The 12224-nt window shown below is 35.2% G+C and overlaps 1 protein-coding gene across 1 annotated transcript; it reads right to left on the bottom strand.

The window, feature by feature from the left end:
* Positions 1 to 8747: 8747 nt before the first annotated feature.
* On the bottom strand, positions 8748 to 10446 carry LOC121220015 (ankyrin repeat-containing protein BDA1). The gene is made up of 2 exons (XM_041099047.1): positions 9769 to 10446; positions 8748 to 9693 (listed from the first exon to the last, which is right to left on the bottom strand). The coding sequence occupies exons 1-2, from the start codon at positions 10363 to 10365 to the stop codon at positions 8884 to 8886; spliced, it is 1407 nt and encodes a 468-aa protein (XP_040954981.1). The 5' UTR covers positions 10366 to 10446; the 3' UTR covers positions 8748 to 8883.
* Positions 10447 to 12224: the final 1778 nt, after the last annotated feature.

Genomic DNA, 12224 nt, shown 5'->3' with positions numbered 1-12224 from the left:
GTCTGTGTAACGCTAATGTAATCTGCTTGTTCTAAATCTTGTACAAAATAAAGTGGATTTTTAAATACTTGGACCTCAGTGAATCTTGTCGCTATAATCTTGTGAGTTCTTGGGATATGTCGAAAACAAATCTTTCAATCTCAATGCATCATTCCATGAATAGAATGTAATTCCATCAACTAACTATCAACTGCTCCTCTCTCTGCAATCATCTCCATCAGAAGAGTGTTATCACTCTTAATCTCTAATTGACAAAACTTTTTCTCCCATGCTATACGTAACCCTTTTAAAATGTCTCTGACAGTTCTTAGTTCTTAATAAAAGAACTAAATCGATTGAATTGATACCGTTTAAGCATTAGAGAATATTCTAACTAATAAAAAGCTTGTAAATTGTGTTCATGAATTTAACGAGATTTGAATGTTTAATCATTTAATTAACGTTCAAATCTAAATGAATTGAATCGTTTAATCTTCGATATGATTTTCTATCCCAAAACTTGTTTTCTTGTATTTAGGAAAAATTATATTAGGTGTAGGATTTTGTTTTTCTCTTCTTTATATTATTATTTTTCATTGCTTTCCTGTTTTATCACAAGTAGCCCACTAGATGGGCAGACATGGTTTGTGTATATGTAGTGATGTTATTGGGTGAAAGAATACCCACCGTCTTCCACGCATCTAATCATTTAGGACGCCGGCTTAAGTGTGGTCCCACGGTTAAGATTCCATTCTCCTTCCAATATTGGACCTCGCATTGCACCAATCAATTCGAAGTTGTGGAAAGGTCAATGGGATGAGCCGACTGGGAACTTGTGGGGGGTTGGACTTGGATAAGTTTCTTCTTTTGGATATATTCTCATATGCTAGGTTGGTTTTGCACGTGCTCTACCCGACAGCCGATTGACCGTTTGAGTGTTGATTGTTTGCACCAAAAATAATAAATCAAACCAATTTTACTATTCAATAGCAGCAAGTTGTTTAACTACTTCCTCCTCGAAGACCATGTATTGGAATCTCGTAACAGGATAACCACCTGTTGCGCGGAAGCGTGTGAAAGAGTAAAATTATTGTACTGAAAAATCACACTAAGTTCAATTCCCAAGAAAGAGAGGTGGATCACGAGGATCGCTTACATACCAGATCTTTCCTAGCCAGAATATCCCTCTATCGTAATTTAATAGCACAATAAATCACTACAATGACACTTGCAAAATATGCAGAACAAAAATAAAGAACACTAGAATTTTAACGAGGTTCAGCAAATTTTGCCTACGTCCTCGGGTACTACCAAATATATTTTTCACTCCAAAAATACAAGTGAAAGTTTACAAATAGGGAGAGAGAACAATTGCCTTAAGTAGAGAATGGCAAGTGTGGGATGAAGAAAGTAAGAAATGGTTAGGCCTATTTATAGTTGAGGTTCAAGGATCAACTTGCAATGTCCCTATACAATTAGGGACCAAAATTGCAATTATCCCATGCCAACTTTTAACCCAACTTGCCAACCAATTTTACTTTCTACTTTCGGTGCCCACCCTTTTTGACTTTTCAAACAATGGGTAGGTTCCAATAATCTCCACCTTGAAGATTTGATTAGGATAATCTTATCTTCACACAATTCTTTCTGCCTTTGACAACAATACTTGATAGTGCCTTCTTCAACTGTTAAACTTGCAGGATATTAATCAAGTTCAAACAATGTTCGAACTTGGTTGCTGTTACCACCTTGGTCATCATATCTGCGGGATTATTTGCAGTCTTGATTTTCTGAAGACAAATTTTCCCCTCTTCAATAATTTCCCGCACAAAATGGAATCGTACGTCGATATGTTTTGTACGTGCATGATAGACTTGATTCTTTACTAAATGAATAGCACTTTGACTATCACAATACACGTTAATATGCTCCTGAACCAACCCCAAGGTTTTAGCCATACCTTGTAACCAAATAGCCTCCTTTACAGCCTCTGTTACAGCCATGTACTCGGCTTCTGTGGTTGACAATGCAACTGTAGACTGTAGTGTAGACTTCCAACTTATTGGTCCTCCAGCAAGTGTAAACACATAACCGGTGGTTGATCTTCGCTTGTCCAAATCACCGGCATAGTCAGAATCAACGTACCCAATAACATATTTACCAAGTGTATTATCCTGCTTGAACAGTAATCCAACATCCACGGTCTTCTGAATATACCGTAGAATCCATTTCACAGCTTGCCAATGTCATTTTCCAGGATTATGCATATACCTGCTCACTATACTAACTGCCTGTGAAATGTCGGGTCTTGTACACACCATTGCATACATCAAGCTACCCACTGCATTAGAATACGGAACTTGCAACATGTATTCTCGTTCCGTATTCGTCGAAGGAGATAGTTGTGCAGAAAGCTTGAAATGAGAAGCCAACGGGGTACTTACAGGTTTGGTCTGCTCGTTCATGCCAAACTGCTGTAGTACTTTCTTCAAATACTGCTTCTGAGACAAGCTAACTCTGCCATGAGCTCTATCTCTACATATTTCCATGCCGAGAATCTTTTTAGCTTCTCCTAGATCTTTCATCTCAAACTCGAGATTGAGTTGAGTCTTCAATCTTTCAATCTCAACTTTGCTCTTAGATGCTATTAGCATATCATCAACATATAAGAGCAAGTATATGAAAGTTCCTTCTTGTAGCTTCTGAAAATACACGCAATGATCAAATTTACTTCTTGTGTACCTTTGCCCTTTCATGAACTGATCAAATCGCTTGTACCACTGCCTCGGAGATTGCTTCAATCCATAAAGCGACTTTGTCAGTTTGCAAACCCAATTTTCTTTTCCAGCAACCTTGAATCCATCTGGCTGAGTCATATAGATTTCCTCTTCCAAATCACCGTGTAAAAATGCGGTCTTCACATCAAGCTGAACTAGTTCAAGATCATATTGCGCAACCAAGGCTAGCAAAATCCGAATAGACGAATGCTTCACAACTGGAGAAAACACTTCATTGTAGTCTATTCCTTCTTTCTGAGCGTAACCCTTTGCTACCAATCTAGCCTTGTATCGAATTTCATTTTTACCAGGAAATCCTTCCTTCTTTGCATATACCCATTTGCATCCAATTGCCTTCTTTCCCTTGGGTAGTCTCACCAACTCCCAAGTCCTATTTTTATGAAGAGACTGGATTTCTTCATTCATAGCTTGCTTCCACTTTACACCATCAGAGTTACTTATTGCTTCTGTGTAAGTGGAAGGAACATCATCATCTGCAATTGGAAGTGCATAGGCCACCATATCATCAAAGCGAGCAGGCTTACGAATCTCTCTTCTTGGCCTCCTATATGCAATTGAATCTTGTTGCTGTAGAAGTTCTTGGGTCGAAACTTCTTCATCATTTGTTCTTTCAATATTAGCTGGATCATCATTAACCTTTTCAAACTCCACCTGCTGCAAAGTACTACTGGTTTTGTCATCCTTTTGTGAATCCTCGTTCTTCATCATGGTTGATTCATCAAAAGTTACATCTTTACTGAAAACAATCTTCCTTGTATCAGGACACCAGAGACGGTATCCTTTTACACCACCAGTTATACCCATGAATAATGCTTTCTTTGCTCTTGGGTCTAACTTAGATTCTTTTACATGATAATATGCAGTGGAACCAAAAACATGTAAAGAATTATAATCAGTAGCAGGTTTACCAGTCCACATCTCCATAGGAGTTTTTCCATTTATTGCAGCTGATGGCAATCGGTTAATTAGATGGCACGCATATGTAACTGCCTCAGCCCAAAATTCCTTGCCCAATCCAGCATTGGACAACATACATCGAACTTTCTCCAGTATAGTCCGATTCATGCGTTCTGCCACCCCATTCTGCTGTGGTGTATCTCGAACAGTGAAGTGTCGCACAATGCCCTCATCTTGACATACTTGTAGAAATGGATCATTTTTGTACTCAGTACCATTATCTGATCGAAGTCGTTTGACCTTTCGACCTGTCTGAGTCTCCACCATCTTCTTCCACTTCAGAAATGCATCCAAAACTTCATTTTTTCTTTTCATTAGATACACCCATACTTTTCTTGAATAATCATCAAGAAAAGTGACAAAATAGTGCATACCTCCCAAAGAAGCCACTTTGGTAGGTCCCCACACATCACTGTGAACATAGTCCAGAATTCCTTTCGTATTGTGAATTGCTGAACCAAATTTTACCCTCGTCTGCTTGCCCAGAACACAATGTTCACAGAATTCCAATTTGCAAGAATTTGCACCTTTCAACAAGCCTTGCTTCGCCAAAGTCTGCAAAGCTTTTTCACCAGCATGTCCCAATCGCCTATGCCATAACCTGGTAGCCTCTGAATCTGCATCTTTCGCAGAAACTGTTGATGTTGATCCAATAACTGTACTTCCATTTAAATAGTACAAGTTATTTCTTCTAGTGCCTTTCATCACCGTCAATACCCCAGCTACTACCTTTAGTAATCCATCTCTCAAAGTGATTGTGAGCCCTTTAGATTCTAGGGCCCCTAATGAGATGAGATTTTTCTTCAAGCTGGGTACATAGCGAACATCTGTCAGAACTTGGATTGAGCCGTCATGGTTCTTCAATTTGATTGTACCTACACCCATTGTCTTACAGGCACTATCATTGCCCATAAAAACAACTCCACCTTCTAGTTCTTCAAGACTAGAAAACCAGTCCTTATTAGGACACATATGGTAAGTACATCCCGAATCCAATATCCACTCATCCGTTTGACATGCCATTGCCATGCCAACCAAGCTAAAGTCTGACTCCTCATCATGCTCCGCTACACATGCATTAGAAATAGACTTGCCCTTTTGTAACTTAGGACAATTCTTTTTCCAATGCCCTTTCTCACGACAAAAGGCACATTCATCTTTGGCGGGTCTCCCTTTGGACTTACCCCTTCTACCAGGTTTGCTGCTGTGTGAACGACCTCTTACTGTTAAGACTTCTGCAGTTGTATCTCTGTGATCTCTTTTATCTTTCTTTCGAGTCTCAGATCTATACAACGCACTACAGACTGCATCAAATGTGATTGAATCTTTCCCATGAAGCAATGTGGTGGTAAGATGATCATATTCATCAGGAAGGGAATTCAACAACAATAATGCCTTGTCTTCATCTTCAAATTTCTCATCCAAATTTAGCAAGTCTGCTAAAATTTTATTGAATGAGTTCACATGGTCATTCATCGACATACCGGGTGCATACGTGAACCGAAAAAGTTTCTTTTTCATATAAAGCCTATTTTCAAGACTTTTCGTTAGAAACTTTTCTTCCAATGTATCCCACAGCTTCTTCGCTGATGTCTCCCTCATGACGGAGTACTTCTGCTCTTTGGCCAAACATAGGCGGATTGTACCACACGCCTGTCTATTGATCTTGGCCCACTCCTTGTCATCCATCTTGTCAGGTTTTTCTTCAAGAGCTATATCCAGCTCTTGCTGACATAAGACATCCAGGATCTCACACTGCCACATACCAAATTATTGGTACCGTCAAATTTCTCTACTTCAAATTTTGCATTTGTCACAGTAGTCCTTGCTGATGACGATGCTGCTGCCATTTTTCTCCTCAGTCCCAACTACTGTATACGTGAACAGTATCGTATACGTGAATAGTGCTGTATACGTGAATAGTACTGTATACGTGAATAGTGCCGTATACGTGAATAGTACCGTAAACGGTCGTATTCCCCAAGTACGAACCTGGCTCTGGTACCAATTGTTGCGCGGAAGCGTGTGAAAGAGTAAAATTATTGTACTGAAAAATCACACTAAGTTCAATTCCCAGATCTTTCCTAGCCAGAATATCCCTCTATCGTAATTTAATAGCACAATAAATCACTACAATGACACTTGCAAAATATGCAGAACAAAAATAAAGAACACTAGAATTTTAACGAGGTTCAGCAAATTTTGCCTACGTCCTCGGGCACTACCAAATATATTTCACTCCAAAAATACAAGTGAAAGTTTACAAATAGGGAGAGAGAACAATTGCCTTAAGTAGAGAATGGCAAGTGTGGGATGAAGAAAGTAAGAAATGGTTAGGCCTATTTATAGTTGAGGTTCAAGGATCAACTTGCAATGTCCCTATACAATTAGGGACCAAAATTGCAATTATCCCATGCCAACTTTTAACCCAACTTGCCAACCAATTTTACTTTCTACTTTCGGTGCCCACCCTTTTTGACTTTTCAAACAATGGGTAGGTTCCAATACCACCTTACTCTTTCATCTTTGTTGTCCACCGTTCAACTTTCTGAAACACTTGCAAAACATCTCCCCATTCATTGGCTTCCAATTCATACAAATCATTACCCGATAATCTTTGGACTCTAATTTTATAAATTCCAGTATCACCCCATAACCCCACAGTAGCATTGTTTCTCATTCTACCCACAATACATTTTTCAAGCCACTTCAAGTTCTCTCCATCAATGGCTCCCTCTACTACTTTGTTCTGGAAATTCATAAATCTTCCACCATCTCGTCCAACTTGATTGGGTCATTTTCTTCATGTTGTTTATTATTTGCCATAATCTCACTTGCATGCGGCCCCGTATTTCCTTCAACACATCTTCTTTCCATATTCTATGTATGTTGTCTGACCTCTCTCCCATTTGCCTTCCTCCACAAATCATCTCTAGGTTTAAACTTCGCCATACTGACTGTCAATCTATGATTAGAGAACCACCTTCCATCTAGACTCCACAATGCTCTCTTTGCTTCTTCCAACCTACCATACCTAACGAAATCTTTTTGATGCAATAAACACGTCCATTATCTTACCAAATTAGCTGCATAATGTTTCAACCAATTTCGGCCAGCGTTAGGAGGGATATTTTCCGAGTAAAGAGAATACGCCATTACTTGGGAATGGCAATACGATGGTGGGGATTGTTCATGTTGTTAAGTAATATTGCAATGTCATTAATTGTCGTCTAAAATTAACATATTTCCTATCATTTTTATATTTTATTTTTAAGCTAATTTTTCGCAGCAAAAATTCATTTACTAATAATAAACCTAAAAGAAGAAGAAAAAAGTCCAAAAAGCTTCTCAAGTTGTTACAAAGACACACCTTCAAGACCTCACCACATAGCTGGACACCTCTTGCAATATCAAAATCATACATTGATTGAAAGCACAACTGAATTAATTTTAAGCATAGATAATTAGAATTATTATTCTTTACATTAACTAGCTTCATAAGGAGGGTTATAACATTAATTATATTAAAAATTAAAAACATAAAAACACATGGTAACTATTTATATTGCTGAAATAGGAAGCAACTATCTATTTTCTATTCTATTATTGATGAAAAGTGAACAAAATTATATTATATAATAAAAGTTATCAAATTTAAGAAACCGAGGAAGGAATTTCTTTTATTGATAAAATCAAACCAAAGATCCAATTTTTTATAGATTGGTAAGGGGAATTAGGGGAAGGTCCTGATTGGCTCTCAATTTAATGCCTAAAAAAAGATGTGGAAATTCATCCACGGACTTAATCTAGGGTGAGTTTGGATGGGTGGTGGGTTTACCTGCGGTTAGTATAAAAACAGCGGTGGCGGTGAGATTAGATACTGTAACGATACTGTAGCGTGAGACAAAAAGTAAACTAAATGCACCGCCCACCCCTAGACTTACTCGATTTAACACTAAGTTAATCCGTCTTGATTAATATCTTAATAGAAAAATGGTTAGCGGACGCTTTTAGTATTGTAGTTAAAAGAGTAATTTTTAATGCTTATCATCTGTCGAATGTCTTTGTCACCGTCTACGATTAGTAATGGATGTAGATAACGGTAAATTTGGAGGTTTTTCAGTATTTTAATATTCTTATTTTTAGATGAAAAATGTTTTAAGTCCTAGGGTTTATATTTATTTGGCTGGTTTTTGTTTTTTATTCTCATTGTTGTATTACTTCAATAAATATGTCCAGTCTTTGTTTGTAAAAAAGAAGAAGAGTATTTTTTAAAAGATAAAATATTTATGTTATAAAGTAGACAATATATATTTAAATGATAGTTAATATTATAAAATATAGATGATAATATATTTTTATTATTTATTTTAATTAATTTTGGACATGAATTTTACTTAATTTATCATTTCTATAACGAATATACAAATTTGACACAAAAACTCAATTTCGCATACGAGACTTAAGATTATTTTATTTATTATTTTTATTTGAGAGATTTTATTTCTTAGAATTAAGAAAAGGGCTCATGAAATTTAGATTAATGTATTATTATTATTTGCTTTAGAAAGCGTGGCGCATCCTAGTTTTAGGGTACACTAGCAATATATGTCCTTTTTAGAAAATAATTAGAGTATTAGGTAGATTTTTTTAATATTTATAGAAATAAGTTGATTTTGTAAAATGCATCTTGTAGGATAAAATATATATTTTTTAATAACTTGACGCATTAATTCATTTGATCAAATAGTTAAATGTTAGTCATTTTATTTTTGAGACATCTCCTACGCATATTTATATTTTTATCTCATGTTATTTTTTTAAAAAAATAGTACTTTTTAATTAACAAATATATTATTTTCTAATTTTTTAATTCATCTTTTTAATCAATAACTTTTTTATTATATAGATAAAATAATAAGTATGTAATTATTACATATATCTTTATGTTAAAGATATTTTTAATTAATAACTCGAAAATGATATTAACACATTTAGAAATCAGTGGATTTTAAACAAACAATACTTCAAATATATCTGTTTTTATTAAATTTATCCAAAGCAATTACATAGTGTTTTTTCTTTTTTCAAAAAGAAAAGATATTAATACAGAGAAAATGGAAAAGGGTACATAAATATAATATATAAGTTAGACTGACATTCGCAAGTACTGAATTATTCCGATATTATTGTCATTGCGGACACGTCTGCGTATTTGTCTGATTTCCCGGTGCTTTGGCAGCATACATAACCATACGCCTCCAAAAACTAAGACAGACGGGAGAATAATGGCTGTCCACATGACAACAAAGTTGAGGTTTGCCCAAAACATGGACGGAGATATTAATGTCATGCAGTTAAAGTAGGAGACGGATAGAAAATAAAGCGGGAGAAGAAGAATACGAGCTACATCGTATAAAAGGAAAACGGTTAGAAGAACCGGAAGCCCAAATGCTATAAAATTGACTAACCAAAACCCTAAAAACAAGTTGGGATTCATGATTGCTGTACCAGGTTTCATTGTTTCTTCACGAAACACATGTTTAGAAAGTTTTTCATCGTAATTGTCGTTAAAGAGTTTAAATTTAGTGGTAGTAGTAAGGTTTGAGGTGGTGGTGAGGTTACTCGTGTTATCACCTTGCCAAAGACCTCTCGGTGGGCTTAAAGATGATTGGTAGATCGCTGTTATGACCAGCGCCGCTACCACCAGTGTTGCGTTGATCATGTTCTCCGACAACCCATTCTTTGTACGAATCAACCTTACTAATGCTCTTTCAGACCGACTAGTTCTTTTCTTAATGCGCTTAATCTTGGCGGTGGTCCTATCATCGTCTTCGGCGCTACTCATGTTCAACCCTTGTCTTCCAACATTTTCTATGATTTCTCGAGCTGTCAAGCCTTCTGAGTTCTTAGCTTTTACATCTAACCCATAAAAGGAATCCAACAACAGTTGTACTGCCTGCGTAGAATATTATAAATAGTCATTAATAAAATGATCAAAGGATCACAACTTATTATTATATTGCATATATACCTGATGTTGTTTCCTCGTAGCTGCAATGTGCAACGCAGTGTTGTCATCATCATCTCTCCAATTTATAACCTTTCTTTCCAAATCCTTGCCTCCTCGACGCCGGTTCTTTCGAAGCCATCCAAGTAAGAAATTAAAAGCGTCGGTGTGTTTGTTTTTCAGAGCAAGATGTAATGCAGTCTCGTTAAGAACCGTGACATCCTCAACGCATTCAGGGCAAGTTTCAAGGAACTGGAATAAAAGATAAGAGTTCCCCGCTGCAGCTGCACAATGGAAAGGGGTCATCCCTTCCCTTCCTTTGACGCGAACCAGGTCTTTATCGGTCTGCAACAGTCGAAGCACTAGCTTGGTATGCCCCATTTTGAAGGCCAAGTGCATGGGGCTAAACCCGTCTTGGTTTAGCTTCCGACCAAACGAAGGCTTCAAGTTTATCATCTCCATTGCAAACTTAATTTGGCCTTTATTTGCTGCTATGTGAAGTGGAGTATCGATGAAAGGAATCTGATCAATATGCTCCAACATGTTCGGATCCTTTCGAATTAGAGCGTACAAGGCATCAGTATCTCCTGTTTCTATGTCTCTCAATAAGCTTGGATCCATGCTTTTGTTTCCTTCTTTAAATGATGAAGAAATTAGGAGAGTTGCAAAATGACTATCCTTACTGATTTAGCTCAATCTGACACTAAACTAATCCCTCAAGGGTATATTTATATTGCATAAAAATATCGAATATTTTAAAAAATGATTAATATATTTATATCTAACGACGGATATGAATCGATGGCCGCCTATTACAGACATCAATATCTTGACTCCCACTCCCCATTTCTCACTTCAATATAATTTCGACGCATTTTCGCCATTTGCTTTAGGGCAAGTTGACCAGCTTCGCTTTTAAAAATTGTACTCTTAAAATATTTAAAATTTTTAGTATGGCGGAAAAAAATTACTTTTAAATATTATGCTATAAAATCGATAATATATAGCAAGTTAGCAATCGTCTCCATCACAACTCAAGTATGGTTATTTGGAGTGATTGCAAACATTTAACACTATGAGAAAATTAATCTCGGATGATCTAAAGTAGTAGATAAAATCGACAAAAGAATCGAATATCCACTAAACTGAAGAGGACGAGGTCAAAACCATCACTGAAATCACTTCCAAAATTAAAACTAAATGAATAAGAAATACTAAAAAACTCAAATTTGTTAATATTATAATATATAGAATATATAAACTCAAATTCATTAATATTATGATATACGAAATATATAAATTTAAATTATAATCAATTTAAATGTGAAGTATTTTTATTTTCACACATCATCATTATCATTATTATGTCATGTTATTATTATCATTTTGGCATTAACAAATATTCAAATTAAATTATAGTATAAACATAATAAAATGTTAAAATATATCATAAGTCCTTGTACTTTTTACAAATTTAAATATTAGTCCATATATTGTTATTTCTAAGAATTTAGTCTCCATCTTCCGTGCATCTGTCAAACTGGTTCCAACTTCTAGCTCTTGGATTCCATCCTCAACAACAGACCAATATTCTTTTGACCTTAAGAAATTTTCTATTAACATGCCCCATTAATGATTATAAGGACCATCAAAGCAAGGAAGAGCAGGTTGAACAAATTTATCGTAATCACTCGGATGTTGTGACATCGTATTTGGAACATAATACAAAACACGCTAAACCTGGCTCTAATACCATTGATGACAAACTTTAAAGGAATTCTTAACACAAGAGAGGAAGATAATCAAAATCAACTCACTATCGTTAACTTCAACAATTATGCAATTAAATCGTGGAAGTAAGATCCTCCACTAACAGACTAATGAAAATAGAATAACCCCATAAAGATTAGACAAACTTATTTGTCTAACAGTCTTGCTAAAAAATAGGAGTCAACAAACCGACTATAACACTTAATTAAAAAAAAACGCGGTGTGATTCATTTTCCATCACAAGCAACCTTAAAAAATTGTCAAATGTCTCTTTTTAAAAATATTTTTTTTTATTTTACAGGCAACCTTAATCTTGCTTGTGGAATTTAAAAACTCCACACGAGTAGTGAACCAACTATTATTTCAATATTTAAACAAACACAAACTTAAAAAATTTTAAGATAATCTTGAAAAAAAAAGTAATTAATTTAAAAACATATTTATCGAGAAATTAGTATTAACAAGATAGTTTAAAATATATTATTTATTAAGGAATACGAGTTTGAAAATAAAATGTTTAAAATTTTGAATTATATGGTGAATATTTTTAATCAATCTTATTTAATTTTAAAAAAATTGATCATAAAACAAATTTTGAGGTAAATAATTGAAGATATGGAACATTTATAACATTTGTTACTTCTTTTCTCTTCTTTTTTTTAAATTATAAACTTTTTATCAATTATTTTTTACCAAAATAGTAATTCAGA

The sequence above is a fragment of the Gossypium hirsutum genome, chromosome D08 (assembly GCF_007990345.1).
Source record: "Gossypium hirsutum isolate 1008001.06 chromosome D08, Gossypium_hirsutum_v2.1, whole genome shotgun sequence".
NCBI classification, from domain to species: Eukaryota; Viridiplantae; Streptophyta; class Magnoliopsida; order Malvales; family Malvaceae; genus Gossypium; species Gossypium hirsutum.
The sequence above is the reverse complement of the archived record's forward strand: the minus strand, read 5'-3'. Positions and strand labels throughout refer to the sequence as shown.

What these genes read in the sequence shown, in the direction of transcription:
- LOC121220015 (XM_041099047.1), bottom strand. Translation starts at nt 10,365, where the DNA reads ATGGATCCAAGCTTATTGAGAGACATAGAAACAGGAGATACTGATGCC. An exon ending in CTACGAGGAAACAACATCAG is followed by an intron (nt 9,694 to 9,768) that starts GTATATATGCAA and finishes TATTCTACGCAG; the next exon opens with GCAGTACAACTGTTGTTGGA.